At 37.0% G+C, this 17,134-nt stretch overlaps 1 protein-coding gene across 1 annotated transcript in view; it reads left to right on the top strand.

Moving 5' to 3' along the window:
* The window catches only part of ATXN10 (ataxin 10), a 99,395-nt gene that overhangs the window by 23,423 nt on the left and 58,838 nt on the right, over positions 1–17,134 (top strand). Inside the window, exons 4-5 of the mRNA XM_009574517.1 lie at positions 824–988; positions 13,241–13,321. Coding sequence (XP_009572812.1) covers positions 824–988; positions 13,241–13,321 — 246 coding nt within the window. The remainder of the gene's footprint in view (positions 1–823; positions 989–13,240; positions 13,322–17,134) is intronic.

Genomic DNA, 17,134 nt, shown 5'->3' with positions numbered 1-17,134 from the left:
GGAGAATGGGACGGTTGAGACCATATCCTGTAGATGTTTTTTTTTGTTAGTCAACCGCAGGGGTCAGGACCTTTAAAAACCTGCTTGTTCTAAACTAACAGCAAATTGATTTTAACAGAAACTGGAAGAAAACCGTATTTCAAATGATGAGCTTCAAACATAAGCTTTATTTCAGAGGTGTTTTCAAGTAGTTATACTCATTTCCAAGAACATAGCTTTTTCTTTATTCACTTTACTGCTGTGCAGACCTGTCAGTATTTGTGAATCAGATGGAATCTACAAAAGTGACTTAATCTTTGTGTCTTCCAATTCTTTTGCCCCGCCCCCCCCAACCACACCAAAATATCTTCCTAGAGGTTGGGTGACATATGTGTAATGAAATACTACATAAACGATTTTGTGCAGACACATGACAATATTGTTGGTGTGTTTGGCCACATTTTTCATAGTGAGCTAGTAACAAAGGCACATTCATTCAATCTGATACTCATTCTGAGTGTGTTTTTGGAGCCCAGTTATCAGCACTGGATGTAGAAAGACCTTATGATAATAGAAGCAGATAATTGTTACGGTTTCATCCAATTCTAGATCTCCATTTAGCTCCAATTTAGCATTAGTTTTGTAAATTGCCTGTGAGTTTGACCTTCAGCTAGGAGTTGGATGTTTTTCTTTGCAGATGACTTCTATCCCTCTTAGGCAATGACAAACTCATGATTCTCTAAAAGACAGCAAAGAACAACAACTTAACGAGCTGAATGCCACTAATCTGTTTTTCCAGGGTCAGTTTTAACTTACTCTCTTAATTCCTTATTTTCTCTTGAAGGACATGCCTAACATACAGTGATGAGAAAATTGTTGCCTATTGTTGTATGGTCCTGTTCACCTGCCTTAATTCAGAGAAAGTGAGAGAACTACTGGATCCTGGGAACTTGACTGTGGCTCTCCATGTCCTGAAAGTCTACAAAGAGCAGTTGGAGTCTGAGTGGTCGTATGTATCTTTAGATTCCCTCCCCTCTGCCCCCTTAATTAGGTGCTTTTCTAGTGTAAATCTCTGTATTAAAATGTCTAAATTTGTGACACTGCTAAGTAGTAAATGGAGATATATTTAGAAGTTAGTAATTTGGTACAGAGGTAATTTTCATGATACTTTCACTGACTGTTTTGATTTCTTCTAAAATAAGACTACATTTTTGTTGAGGATATAGACAAGAATTTTAAAATCATGGTCTTTTTTTTTAATGAAATAGGGCTCTAGAATGCAAACTCATTTATACTTGTGTGCTGGTTTGTGGAGATTTTTGAAATAAAGTTAACGCAGAATATAGTCTTACAGACTTTGGTTATTGGGGCATGCTAGGAAGACTTGTATGAGTACTTGTGAGTACTACATAAAATGTGGGGGTTTTTTGCTGTCTTTTTTTTCCTCAAATCTGTTGTCTAGTGCAACATGCAATCATTTTTATACCAAAACAGAGAAGACGTTTTGTTTGTGAATCTTGCACGTTTCATTTTCATATGTTAAGAGCACCTAATCAGTGGTTTTATTCCATTGAGCTTTTATATTTTTTGCTAATAGCCGTTCTTGTAAATATTGTTATCAATTATGCATTTGAGAAATGTTCTGCCCTGCATCGGCAAGGATACACATTCAGTTAATTGTTATATGGTGCATTCCAAGGCGGGGAAAAAAGATAGTTTGTATGTTTTGTAGCATTCTTTTGAAGGTCATGTTTAAATTCAAAATTTAATTAGGAAGAATTGTCAGGGTTTTACTAGTTATTCGGAAAGTCTCTAAACAGAGTTAAGATGATTAAATGAAAAGCAAATGTCATTTAATAGTTTGCTTTTGTACTCAAAAAAATGATTTTAAAATTTGTTTGTGGCTGGGCTTTTTTCATAACCAGGTCAATTTGCTTAGGACATAGATAGTTTTCAGAAAGCAAAGTTTCAGGGTCAGGCGACCAGACTTCTATTTCAAAAATGACAAACTGAGTCTTTAGTTTTGGCATCTGTCAATATAAGCACATATGAAAGATTGCTTTTCAGATAATTATCCTTAATTTTCTTTATGTATTGAAGAGATGCTGAAATGTATTTTGACTGAGATACGAAAGCCAGGGAGAGCTGGAAGAGGTTGTCATGCTGTTAAATTTATATTTTGAAGGTAATTGCAGAATAAATGCAGCATCAAAATAAATACCGAGGTATCTATTTCCTTGATCTTTCTGGTCTGAAGTGCATTCTGTTGATGTTACGATGAAAATGTCTTATTTCCGCTATGGATGTTTGATATGGGTGGGAAATGGTCTCTCTTCAGGGTAGTCTTGAAATTCAAGAGAGGCAAACTTCTACAGAAGATATAAGACCGTGATGAAGGAAAAGAGGTGGGTAGAAAAGAGTAATCCTAGTCCTGCCATAACGCAGTTGCAGAATGTTCGCCCTCTAATTCCTCTCAGAATTCTGAGTTCTTCATACAGTAAATATACAAAAAGCATTGGAATATCTTCCAGGTGTTAAGAAAATAATACATTTGGTTTTCTTTCATAGTACTTTAAAATTGGCTAGTTAAGTCTCAAAGCTCGTTATCAGTTTTCCCAACTGAAAGAAGTAATAAGTTTGTAGTATAAGTTTCTTGGCATTTTATATAGTCGTCTTGAACCGAATTATAAATGGAAATCTTTCGATAATGTTGGCACTGTTTTCAAGTCAACACAGGTAAAGTGCATTCACAACTGCAAAATCTAAACCAAAAAGTATTGCAACAGTGCAGTATCAAGCATTGAATAGGTACTCAAACAGCATTACCTTGAAAGTGAGAAAGTCCCTTGCTAGAAAGGGACTGATTTTTCTGTCTTTTTGTAGCACTAGAGCCTTTTTGTGATTCATCTTGTACCTATTTCCCCCCATTTCTTGATCCTCATTTCATTTGTTCTTCTAATACTCCATTTCTTACATCTCCCATCTCAAGAAACACATTTACTCTCTGGTTCTCCCTCGTGTTCATCTGTTCTTATTGTGGGATAGTATTTGGCATGGCTGAGGGTAATTTAAATGGCAAAATATGTTCATTCTTCATATTAGATTTTTAAAAAAAAAGTTATTTCCATCCTGAAAGAAACAATGATATTTATGTGTCGGAATACATGTAGTATCTTTGCTCTACTTGGTGTAGTAACATTTTCATATACTTTTTTTATTTAAAAAAAAAAGATTGGTGTAAGAGGTTTGTTTTTCATATTTTCAATGGAAATCTGCTAGTGTGTACGCTTCCTTACGCAACACTGATTTAAACAAAGTCTTTTTTTTTCTGGTTTTGTGTTTTTTTTTTTTTTTCTTTTTTCTCCCCTCTTCCAGTTAGCAATAGGTCAGTGTGTTACACTAATGTAATGCTTTTATCTTAGACCATACATGCCTCTTGTGAGCCTATACTACATGGTGTATTTCTGTGTAGTTAAAGGTTTGGAAGACCCTACAAAGTTAATAGTCTTGTTTCAAGTAGAACAATCATTGTAAAGTCTTGCAATATCTTTTTTTTGCAAATTATTGAGGTTTTTTCCTGTTATCTTGGCAGTATTAACACAGCATGTATTTCATAGGCCACAAGTTGTTCTTACTTTAGCTTTAATTACAGAGGATATTCGTTTAATGCTATGAATAACTGACTACATTTTCACAAGGTACCTGCAGCTTGTATCTCAGGTTCTTCATTGCATTTTTCTATCATTTTCCCGTTTGTAAAGCATGTACTGTAAGAGCGTTTACGAGTATTACACCTGATGTCACACAGCTGAACCTCCCAGTCCAGATAGCTTTCTCTTCTTTCTAAGATATTAGAATTGGTTTGTTTTGAGGGTAGTCTTGAGTTGGGTCTGAAAGTCTGTTTCTTTTATTAGCACTAACCCTTCTACTGTGAGATAAATGTGGATGGATACAATTGTGTAATTTAATGATGATACCTTCTGTTGCTTGCTTGCTTTCTTTCCTTTTTCCTATTTCAGAGCAGCTGGAAGCAAGCCAGCCAGCTCTTGTGCTGGCTTTCTTGTGTCCTGCCTACTTGAGCAGTTTTCTCTGCCGGTTCTCCGAATTTAGGGGAAAGCTCTACTGATGCCAGCCATGTTGCATTTATTTTCTGCAGGAAACTGTTGTGAACTTTTCACCACTTTCCATTTACTAGCATAAAGCGCTGCTCTGTTCCTGTGATCAGGCAGAGCAGGCAGTGTCCAGAAATGGCTTCCTAACATGTACTTTGCTGTGAACAGAAAAGCTGAACAGTAAACAGGATTTCTCATTTTGGTAGAAGTAATGTTATTTACTTTGGCTGATGAAAGCTGAAGATTCTTGTCTTTAATATAAGAACATTTTTTTTGACAATGATAAGTGAAAACCTAAGCTTTGTCCTTGGGTCAGTGTTGTTTCTTACATGTAGTAATGCTGTCTTTTCAGGATAGCTTTTGAAATTGTGTAGGTTTGCATGTGCCTTGTGCCGGTATTAGCTATTCTTTCATTAGAGCCTTCTGTTTCTAAACATTTTTGGATATTGAATGAATTGCAGGGTTTTTTTACAATTAGGTGTGTGAAAGACAGACACAGTCATTTTGAGGATATGTTTAGAATAAGTTTGGACTCTGTGTATTGCTGCTTTTGCTTTGGTGTCCATTTTTATCATTGCATATAATCTTGCTGGTTTGAACTAATTCTTGGTTCATTACTAAAGTACTACTTTTTTTTTTTCCTCCTCATCGAGGAACTATGTTACTTTCTGATATGGGAGAGTATGCGTGAGATATAATCATGTAAAAGTGCATAAAAAGATTTCTGTCCCTTTTCTTATAAAGTCGAAGCTAAGCTTTGGACGTCTCTCTGGACTGTAGAAAAAATATTTTGTCAGCAATTCATTGAAAATTTGGAGCTTTACTTCAGCTCTCACTGAAGTACATACCGCTAGGATTGCTTAAACGAATTTACATAGCCGCGGTATTTGCAACAGAGCCAGTACTCTTGTAAAGATTTGGGTCTGTTGCGCCACAGCTAACGAAGTGCACAGCAACCATTTTTAAGCAGCTGTTATGGCATTATATGGCTCAGCTGAAATACAAACTATTCTTCTTCCAGGAGGTTATGCTCACTGCTGGACTCACAAATGACTGAAATTAAGATGTTCTTACGTTTAAAGTAAAAAATATTACTTAATTCCTGCCTACCTTCTTGCCTCTCAGCTGGAGCATCTGGTTTCGTATTACACCGAATAAAAAGTGAATGCCTCATGTGTTTATTCCTCTTGGCTGGGCTTTCTTGCTGTCAAACGCTGCTTTTAGGTGTTGAAAATCTTTCTTTGAATAACCAGGCGAGTTTTGGTTATAGGCAAAACTTTTATTCCCAATTTTATTCCCTTTTCTTTTATTGTGCACTGAAATTTATGACTTAATGTTCCTCTAAGTTAGTATCCAATGGATTCCACAAATAAACACTTAAGATGCTCAAGTTATTTTTGCAGTTGCTGCCATGAACCGTTAGGACAGAGAGAGGACATCCAGGACAAATATTTGGATTTAAGGCCATTGGCTGAACTGTAGTCTCTCCCATGGGGTCCTCACTACTCCATTCAGCTAGCATATGGGTTTTCTACTCTTCACCCATCACAGGAGGGCAAGCACATCTTTAAAATCTTTTCTTGGTGAATTTGCAATTCCTCCTCTGTTCATGATCCCACATTCATGTTTAGAGCCTGGTTTTCCATCTCCAAGCTGTAAAAGTCCTTAGGGAAAGTTCAGGAGGAGCCTCTTTCCAAGTGGAAAGAGCAGCAGTTCTAGTCTCACAGCAGTTCTATAGGGAGAAGGCTTTGTCAGAGGAAATCTGAGATTATTCTAAGCAGTTCCTCAGAGATCATTTTTTAGAAGCAGCTATTGGTAGTGGACCTTTTGCAATTCCTCTTCTGTCTTCCATAAACCCCTCTCCCGGTTAAAGAGGGCGGAGGAAACCTCTTTAAACCTCTCTAAAGGCAGGACATAGCTTTCTGGAATTTTCCTGTCACATTTGCCTACTTCTCGAATCACGAGATGTTTGGTAGAAGACAAGGATCTTCCGTTGGGGAAGAGGGAATGTCTGAAGTGCTGCTGTGCTTCCTGAGAGGGGTGGGTTATGGGAAGTAAGACCTCAGTTTAGCAACTTCTGAATCTAATCAGTGATGGAAAGCCAAGCCATCCACTTTCTAAGCAGTTTTTGAAACAGAGGAGAGCTATTTTGCAGATCAGCATAGTGAGGTTTTGAGACTATAAGCACTGATGGGTTTTAAAACGTGTTTGTAGGTTGACAGCATAACAAAAATTGCCTCAGAACTTGGAAAAAAGGGAGGTAACAGTGCTGTGATGTACACCTAAGTGCGACTTCATGAGTGATACACTTTTTATTCAGTATTTTCTGTTGCATTCTATGAGCTAAGAAATAGTTAATAAATTTAAGAAGAAAGTCAGTTCTGTAAGGAATGCCCTGGTCAAATTTTGTATTCAGTCCTCATATGATCATACCTGTTTATCCAGACCAGATGGTCTGAAGGCTCATCTCATTAAGCTTGTGGTTACTTGTAAGCATCAGAAATGCTTCTATCTCTGAAATCTGTGAAGTTGCAGAACGTAATTCACACATTTAATAAATATTCTCTTGATTTAAGAACTGATACCTCCTCCTCTCTCTTTTAGAAGCTTGAGCCTCTAAACAGCTCCAAGATTTTTTTAATGTTGCTACCTTTGCCATCTTTAATACTAGATGCTGAGTGGCATTTTAAAATAGTGTTAATTAACATATATTAAACAATGTATTTTTAAACTGCCTCTAAATTTCTAGTCAACACAGCTCCTGAACTTGTTTCGGGCTAGCAATCCCGAGGTTGCTGCTGCTGGTCTAACTCCCAAGAGCAATGATCTGAGGAGGCAGATTGTGTATCTCCAACTGAGGTTCTTCAAAACATTGCCTGACTAGCTGTATACCCCTTTGTTTTGTAGCTTTTGGCTAAAATCTTAGAGCAAGAAGAAACTGGAAGTTTTCAGGACTGAAAGCCGTTGAAACTTACCTGTCTTGTCCTGAATGTTTGGATCTGTAGTAGGGCTTGCGAAGATTGCCCAGAGCTTGCTGCTCAGAAAGTTTCAAGGAGCATGATGTTACAGAATATACTTCAAAGCATATGTCTTTGCAAAGACACTGGCTCTGCAGAAACAAGTTAGTTTCCTTTCTTTGGTTTGATTTATGGCATACACTAATTAAATGATCCTATCTCCTTGACGGTTCTTTGCTGTGCAGTTGTCTTCTAGAAAACATGTTGTTCTTTCCAACATGCAGCTACTATCTAGGCTATTAGCTTAAGAATTAATACCCTCTACCTTTGGTGAAAAACTTCATGCTGCTACAGCCTGGTGCATGAGTGACAGTTCCTGTCCTATCTTTAGTTCTGAGACCTTGTCCTTTAATGCAGGCTCCCCCTTTCAGGCATTGGTTATGATCTGTTGCTTCCAGCTTGCTCTGCTCATGATCACAGTTGTGGGATTAGCATTCCCTCTCAAATACTTCCTTGCACGTGGAAAGCTTTTAAAACTCTCAACTTGAGTTCTGTTGCTTCCAGCCTCTTGTGATCTTTTTTTTTTTCCTTTTAGTATTACTTAGTTCCTTTCTATCTGTTTCCTAAGAGCAGAAGATCTGTCTCTTAAACTGTGAGTCTTTCTGCATTATGCATCTTTTCGTTCTGCTTCCTCCACCCCTATGTTCCATCTTCTGTTTCTATTCAAAGGGATGAGCATGGTTTTCAAGTCCTTGTGAGACAATAATCTATTTTCCATGTATCTTCCATCTTTCCAATATACCTCTGTGATGGTATGTTGATCTAATTCTTTTGAAGTGTTGACATATTAAGTTGAATATATCTTAAACGTATAAGCGAATATACTTACTCTATGAGCTAATACTCTTTTTCCAGTGCTGCTTTCTTGCAGCAGCTGCTGCCTACCAAAGGATGCTATCTGGGAATTGGACATTTCCTTCCTTTAGGAAACAAAGCTGGAATACACTTTTCAGTATCTGAATGTATTTCCTACTCACTCTATTTCTATGTGATTACTACTAAGGTCTGAAGAGTCCTCCATAACAAACTCCTTTGCAGTTCCAAAGAAAGAGGAAAGCACAAGCAGTGTTCCCTGTCATATGTGCAGTATGCTGAAAAGGTTTGCCAAGCACTGCCTTTTTTTTTTTTTTTTTTTTTAGCCCTTCAGTAAAAGCTTTTTCTTAAAATGTGCAGAGAGCTATGCCATAGGCTCTGGAAAATTGTGGAGCCTTTTAAAAAGTCATTCCTCTGTGTTTCCCCACACATCCACATCCATTCCCTTTCGGGTTTGTATTAATCAACAGCAGAAAAGTGTGTCACACAGTTTAGAAGCTACTGTATTTAGAAGAGAAGCCAGCACAGAATGCCACATGAGATCTATTTTAGAATATTGAACCTGCAAACATGTGTTTTGTAAAATAATTAGGAAAAAGTAGTACAAAATTACATTATAATTTATCCTGAGACCAATGTGTATTCTAAAAGCTGTTTATTTTAGAAATACTTCGGTGGTTCCATTAGAGATGAGAGTACAGCTTGCGTCATCAGTTTTTCCAAATGTGTGCATGGGGCAGCGTAGCTACTATGCAAAGAAGAAACAGGTTGTATTTTTGATTCCTGAAGAGCAAGGAACAAAAATCCTCCATTTTAAAATAGGAGGCGTAATATGCCTTTTGGCTTCCAGAAGAATGATATTAAGAGTGTGGTCAGCTGTTTGGCATTGGAAGTAAGATTTTCTGAACATCCACTTTCTCTTTTTGAAACCACAGCTCAATGATGACTGTAAAGATTAGGATGTGGGGCTCCCCCTCCCCATTTTTTGCATTTGGTTATTTTGTCCTGGCTTATGGAAAGAAGTGTGGACAGAAACTAGTGCTCCTGTGGCAAGGAGTCTTGCCCATGGGCAAGGGTTTAAAGGCAAAGATGGAACTCCTCAGTAGAGTGCTTGTTGCTTAATTGGTATGCTTGTGGTGCAGAAACCAAAAAACGTTACCTTTTTTTTTTTTCTTCCCATTTTGGGCTGGCAACTCTGTCTCTCCTCTCTGATAGTTTAGGGTGTCCCGCACCCCCTTCTTCTACTCTCCAGAAAGTAACTCTTATTTTTAATTCCAGGAAAATTGGAGTTATGTTGCAGGTTCCAAGTTCAACTGTGGTTTTAAATAGTACTGACAATTGGAAAAGTTTCCTTAATTGTAGAGAACTGAGTAGCTTCTACTTTCTATTTGCAGTAGCAGTGTATTGGCACAAATTTCCTCAATCTTTCAAAGCCAGCCTCACACATTTATTTATCTTGTCACCTCTTTCTTCTTGTATATTTTGTGGAGAGGGAGGAGCAGGAAGTGATTGTATTGCAAATCATCTTCCAGTTTTTTCTGGGTAGCTCTTCAGAAAAAAATTATTCCGACTTTGCGCATAAGTAAAAATAAATCTCTTTTTAGCGAGAACATCTTTTTAGCTTAGCTATCAAATTGAATGAGAGTGTCTTCTGAATCAGAGAAATATTACAGGTAATCTGAACTCAGTCTTCTAGACCTGCGAGTTGACTTGGTGGACAGTATCGTGGCCTCTAAGGAGGATGCATTCATTATGGGTAATGCCTTTTGAAGATGGAAGGATGTTCACTGTTGTGCTTGATTCAGCTCAGGAGAGGAGTATTGTGGTGCTTGATACTTGGGGTTAAGCCTTAAATGTGGAAATGTGTTTCCTTGTTCTTCTTTTGAGGGAGAAGTGCTGGTGTTTGAGTGGGATGAATTATCTAGTTTCTAGAGGTCTTTATGACAGCACATGTGTTCCATTTGTTTAAGTAGCTTTATACTTGTAATTGTTTTTTAAATAGTTTTGATAGGGTGCTTATATTCCTGTGCAAGGACAAAATACTTCTGCTTCTAAAATATGTTCTGGTCCCAAACAGTTCCTCATAAGGCATATTGCTTTTTTATCATCTAAAAAGGCTGGTGATATGGCTTTGAAAGGTTAGCTGTCTAAATTTTCTTCTTTTTTTCTTCAAAATTTGGATGATTTCTTACATTTGTTTGTCAAACTGCAGTAAAAATAGCTATTTTTAAGTTCTTACTAAGTATTTTGGATAGAGTGGCATTATTGTAAGATGATGAAAAATGCTTTTGGTTTTGAGATTGGAAGAGAAGTTTGCTGATCAAATAGAGAATCACCATGTCTTTTTTTTTTTTCTTTCTTCTAAAACATTTGTGGGGGTTTTCTTCCTCATTTTCTGAGGCCGAGGACAGTGTTCTCTAAACTTGCTAATGGGATCAAATCAACTTAATATGGAGCATGACATTTGATGATAAAGTTGATTGCTTACACCCGGCTTTGATTGGAGCAAGCTTAGTGGTCATTTGGAATACACTGAGCGCAAATGTAGCTTATACCATTTCATCTTGGCTGCTTCTCAAGTTCAATTTGGTACAATGCAGCCCTTGTGCTATTGTAAAATCTTTGAACTGAACATCTCCTCTTGTATTTATCTACTATGTAAGCATTTGATTTTTTTTAGGATTTTAGCCAAACAATTTTTAAAAAATCAAGAAAATTGGCATATTTAACACTGTTCATTTGTTACTGTGTTACGCTTGCATAACAACTTTAATTTTCACCATTTCCTCCACTAAATTACAGTGGTCCTCAATTTATCCCGGTGGTTCTGCTGTTGGCCCCCAAAGAGAGTTTAAATCTCCTACCAAAGCCTTTTGTGTGCATCTGAAATGCCATATTCAGTCAGTAACCCAAAACTGAATGTCTTTTTTTTTTATTTCAGAGTTGTGGATGGTCTTACTTTTCCTCCTCTTCTCCTCCTGCCCCAAATGAAAAACAGGAGAGCTGAGGACTAAAGATAATAGATTTAATTTGCTGCATCCTTGCTTAACTACCACCAAAATTTCTGGGCACGGTAGCAAGCGTTGAAAGTGCTTTATTCCACTACTAATTCTTCTGTTATCTCTTGGTGATGCTCTTATAAGATGCTCTTACAAAATATGCTAGTGCTTCTATTCTTTATGATACAGTAATTCAGGAAGTGGGTAATGTAAAAGAGAAACTTACATACAGAAGAAGAAATTTCTGAGGTATTACATCATGTCATGAAATTAAAAGGGTAAGAAGCATATGCAGAAGTCTATGCGCCTTTATAAGGAGAAACTTTATTCTGAAATGCTGCAAGCTCCTCAGGCGGTAGAAGTCTAGTCCACAGAACATGAAAGGTGTGTATGAATAAATACAGGAGTGTAGACCCAAGTAACGACTAAAATACAGGTCTTCCACTTTGCAAGAGTAATCACTAATGTGCACCTAGTAGCATTAGATCTTTTTGTGATAATTATTGATCACTTTTTAACTACAAGGCAAATAGTCAAGAAGATTTCCTCAAAGTAATGTTAGTCATGAAAATTAAGATTTAAATTCATAGTCCCAACTGCAAAATTGAAAAACCGGGCTCCAGATTGTCCCCTTAAATACTCTTTTACCATAATTCATTGTCAGCTGAAATTTGTACATTATGAGGCTAAGTACTGTGTTCTGCACAACTCCGATTACTATGCTTTTTTTCTTCTGCAGCTCCAGATAAAAGCATTTGTTTCTACTCAAATCCTTAAAAAATATAGTCAGTTGTTACCATTCTGAAGGTTTAACTGTGGCTGGCTTGTATGCTGTGAATTGTTGGTTCAGGAACTGTAGAAGTGTTCCCCTTGACTGCCCTGCTGATGGCTTGATTCGGTTGTTATGGCTGAGTCTGCGCTGCTCAGTTGGAATACATTTGTGCTATTGACTTTGGGGAAGTTTGTAGATTCACATTTGTGTTGAGAAACTCTTGAATCAATGCTGCACTGCTCAGAATGCCAGTTTTAAGTTGATGATTCCCTACGCCTATACTATTTTTTTCCTTGAAAGTGTGCACAAATACCAGTTAAAAAAAGCACAGCACAAAATAGCTTTTCTTCTCCCTCCCCCTCTTACAAACGTCTAGTTTACAGTAACTGAACCAGATGCTGGCTAAGTCCACAGTTACCATTCGAAATATAATAGCTATTAATCTTTTGAACTTCTTGTTCTCCTATTTCCCCCATTGTCATTGAGTATTTGTCCAAAAAATACTTCATTGCAGCTGGAAGGCTTCTGTGTGATCTTCATGTTAGCTATGTAGTGGATTATGGATACACAAAATAAAAGGCTGTCAGCAAAGTGAAAAGTAGGGAGGAGGTGGAGGGAATATTGAAATCACTTTGTTTTCATATTGGTTTAGCTGTTCTTTCTCAGTATCTTCATCAGCTCAGAGGATGCTCTGAGGCTTGACCTGTAATAATTTTATACTTAGTAGATAGACACGCTGCTTTAAAAAATGCATAGTTTAGTATGCATATACCTATGCAGCATATATAACACTGTCAGTACTCCTAGGAATGTAATTTGAGGAGAAAAATATTTTTACATACATTGTTTTTTCCCATAATGCTGAGAGTACCTGTCTGGGTTGAAATTAAATGACTAGCATCTGCTATTGACTGCTGTGAATAGTGCTTGGGAAAGTGATCAGTGTAAATACTGGCATTAGCGCAAGAGTAGACTGACCTGCCTCATAGAGCAAGGAGTTAATTTGGTTATCAGCTTAGGTTCCTATTACACAAGGAGGGTATTTTTGTAAGTTGAGAGCAGTATTTTGCTACCTTGCATCTGACAAAGAACTTTCCATTTGCTCTGATGCTTTGTTAGAATTTCGTTAAAAGATAAATTATTTGGGCATATTTTTGACTGTTTGGTGGGCTTAAAAACAGTGTTGTGACGAGCAGGTTAATAGTTTTCAAGCTTGAACTTTGGCTTTTTGTTGAGATGCATAAACGATTGGATGAGTGTTTTATTATTTGAATTGTGGTGTGCCTTTTGTATAACTGGTAAAAGAGTCTAACCAGCTTTCCTTCATGCATCTAGGTAAAAGTGTGCTGAATTGATGGGAAATGGCCATTGCTGTATTAGGAAAAATACTGCAGAACAATGCGCAGTTATTTTTTGACAATTTGTCTATTAGCAAATAGGACCAGAAGCATGTTACACGGTCATCTACAAGTAAAAATAACCAGCAGCATTTGGAGTAAATGTAGATGCTGTTTTTGTAGCACCAGTAACGCTTTTTTTTTTCTTTAGGTTCTTGATTGTTACAGACCATTTGCTGAAATGTCCAGAGTTGGTAAAAGCCCTCTATGCCAAACTGAGCAATCAAGAAAGGTAACCCCAAAAACCAGTGTGGCTTTTAGTATTTAGCATTCCATATAGAGTATCCTGTTCACATGATTGAAAAACTGTGTGGTTTCATAGTTGGCACAAAATCTCTAAATACATGTTTCTATGTCAGTAATGGTTTTAAATTGGTTGGTTAACATTACAGCTTAGCCACAACTGGCAGTGATTTATGTAGGGTTGCAGAATCCAGGTTGGCGCCATTACGCAGTAAAGAAATTTGACAAAATAATTAGGTTTTTTTGGAAGGAAAAAAAAAAAAAAAAAAAAAAAAAAAAAGAGAGACAATATTTCATGCCTGTGTCTTGATTTCATAAGAGCACCACACCCTGCAGTGTTTTATAGCTGTATTTGAAATGTCCTCCGCTGTTCATACTCCTGTTATAATTACAAGAAATTAAAAGGAAGCCTTTACTAAAGTTGGAAGTGTATCTAATACTGGTTAGCAGAACCTAATAAACATAGATGCACAGATGCCCGTGATTACTTAATCATTTATTTAAAATATAAAATGCTTCAACAAACCTTCACCTTGAAAGAAACTAGCTAGTTTTCCTTCAAGCGTTTGAGTAAATGTATGCTGAATTGATGGGAAATGGCCATTGCTATAATTGGGAAAATGCTCATCTACAATTGCTTTAATAAAGAATCGGGGGAGATAAAAAATTTATTTTGTTATAATAATCAACTTTGGGAAATCCTGTAGTATAATTCTACAGCTCCTCCAACTGCTTGAAGATCTAGTGATCTGGTTTATGTATTCAACATGGCTACTTTGTTCTCCATTCGCCTAGGGAAACTGCAAGTTCCCCCTATAGTTTTTGAAGGTGAAAGATAAAGCAGTCCCTTAATGTTTTTTTTCCTGTGTTTTTTGCTGTGACTAAAGCCACAGTGTTATTACAAATGGGGTGCAGACCCTGATCGGAGATTATAAAGAAACAAAAGGGATGACAGGAAAAGGAAGAGTATATGATAGGTTGAGAACCATAGATAAAATTTCATTAATGTATAGGTATGGGATGGAAAACAAGGGATGGGAATGATAAGGAGGGAAATACTGTCATCTTCGTTTATTCAGGCTGACCAAATGGGAATGAATATGAGCTGTGTGCTTACTGTGCCTGGAGGTAGGGGCTCCTTAACCAGTTAGCATGAAGGACTGTTTTAAGTGAATGAGCTAGATTTAATTCTTTTGGGGGATGTCCTGAATGGCAGTTTTCGTAATCCCCTTGAGGACAGCCAGGACTGGGTCAGGTTGTTCTGTTGTACTTAAAGCAATAGATGTAACTAGTTTCTAGAAAGGTCTCAGCTGTATTTGTTGCATGCACCGTGCTGCAGACGGTGATCGGCTACCTTGACTGAAAGGCTTTTGGTGTAGCATCATATGGATGATCACATGCAGGATGGCTAGTCACAGTATATTTGCTGAATTTATTATAATCCCAAGAGTTCTGCAAATCAAACAAACTCAGTTAAGGTTTTCAAAAACATAATCATAGTACAGTTTATTACGAGTTTGATACTGCTTAATTTAGTGTCAAACATATGGAAGTAAGTGGTGTAGAAATAGTCCTTTTGCATCTGAGCTATAGAAGAAAACCCTGCTGTGGCATCTTCCTATATAATGTTAGCATCTTTAAGAATGCATTCTTTTGAGATATATGAGGAAACAAATCCAATTCAGATAAAAACATTTTGACTCATTAACTGGAGAAAAACGTAACCGTATAAACCAAAGCATAGGGAATTCATTGTTTCAAAATGAGACAAGGAGCCTTTACCGCAGGAGTTGCCGCATTGGGTGTCCAATAAGGCTGACTAAGTCATATAAGTAAAGAAAGGACAGTTGTGGTATTGAGGTGTCTGGGGAAAGCAGCTTGAGCTCATGAATATATGGTAACTCTCAGTTACAGTATTCTCTATCATGCACATTAAATACGCTTACTTTAAATGTATTTACTGAAACGAAATTAACTATGCTGAGAAAGTTTGCGAATACGTACGTTAGTGGTGACTCTTAAAGTTGGCAGTTGCCTTAGATAACCAAAGTATATGTAGTTGCGTAACGGCAGTTATTTGCACTATTCACAGTATTCGCACTATTCAAAGTATTTCCTTGTAATTGAAATCTAGTGCATTTGTGATACTGTGGCCATGGTGCATGCTGTGAAGTAGTTCTTGTTGTAGAAGTGGATCTGGAATCTGAATTTTCAATTAAAAGACAAATTCCTTCTGGACTACTTTCTCTTTCGTTTCCAAACAAATTTAAGCACTTTGGTGTTGCGTGTCTGAGTTTGCAAATGGCCTGAAATAAATACTGTGATAATACAATCAGCTTCTTTAATAGTATTCTGGCTTTGAAAAGTGTATGATGATGTGGTAATGCCTGCTGTTTCTCTGCAAGTGATTATTGCAGAAACATATGGCTATGGTATTGAGCCAAAAGATTGTAGATTCTTGAATTCTTTGCCATCTACACGTGTGTGCAAGTATTTGTCGGAAGTATTTAGAAAAAGCCTGCTTTGCTTTAATCCAGGTTAGCCTTGAGCATGGACAATGTAATTTGATGCCTTGATAGTCTTAATTATACTGTAAAATCTTCAAAATGAGTACATCTGTGTTGTCCCTTTTAAGAAGGGGTCTTGCTTTGATTAATAACAACAAAAATGCAAATGAATAGTTTCAGGTGTTTTTAAGATGCTCAGCTATACTTGCATCTTTAGTTTTGCTTTTTGTGTTATTTCATGTGAAGTGTTCTCAGTGAATGATGTAGCCACTGATCAAATTACCATCAGGGAAATGGGCACTCAGGTGGTGTGAACGGCACCGCTTCTTGCTTACGTTCAGCTATGGGGCTGCTAATGTCAATATTGTGGTGGGTTTTTGTTCTTGGTAATGCTCACAGACACAGAATAGCTGAAGGTAGCATTGGATTATAGTCCTTCACAAATTTACCAATTTTCATTTAATTGGATGCTTACAAGTATTGTTTGAAGATGAAAGAATTGGAAAATATCGAGGAAGGACCTAATTTGTCTCATAGAACTGCTGTCAGTGAAGCATTTCAGGAAAGAGAAGTGCCAGTCGCAGTGAAAGAATGTCCCAAGTGTCTGGCACTTGCTAAGAAGTTATAAACCAAGCACGCTTGATACAAAAATTGTTTGGTGATAGTAAAATTCATAGAATTTTCCGATACTATTTTTAGACAGGCTTAGCAGGACTTCACTTTAATTTGCAATAATGAGCTTCCAGATTTAAATTGCACTTTTATGCTGTGGTTTATTTGCAGACTGTAGGAGACAGCAATGTGTTTACTGATGATTGCAAATACTTTATAGTAGTTGTTCTAAGTTCTTGCCAATTTGGTCAGCTTCGGGAAGAACTGGTTTAAATTTGGCTAGGGGGAAAAAAAGCAAAAGATTGACAAAAAGTCTTCCTAAGTGGTGCCTAAAGAAAAGGAAGATGACACGGCATCATCGTTTCCAAATAGAAATATAATCATAAATATAATACACAAAATTATATTTTTGATACTGAATTGAGTGTTACAAAAATTCATTATGAGACATGCTAAAACTGGTACTAACAGTTGTCGTATCTGTTGTACTTAGCTATAGGCAAACAAGTAGGAACAAACTCTGTCGTCTGAATGGCTAAACAGTTGTGAGACCATTTAAAAGAAATGAGCAAATTGTTTTGTGTGGGAGAACTAACTTGGAAAAATGCGGGTGAGTCTTGGAAGAAAACTGAGAGAAACAATAGAAGAAAGGAATGTAAGGGAACTTGCACCAGAACAAAAAG

The sequence above is a fragment of the Fulmarus glacialis genome, unplaced genomic scaffold (genome assembly GCF_000690835.1).
Source record: "Fulmarus glacialis isolate BGI_N327 unplaced genomic scaffold, ASM69083v1 scaffold13160, whole genome shotgun sequence".
NCBI lineage: Eukaryota > Metazoa > Chordata > Aves > Procellariiformes > Procellariidae > Fulmarus > Fulmarus glacialis.
Note: the sequence above shows the minus strand (reverse complement) of the source record. Positions and strands in the feature narration are given on the sequence as shown.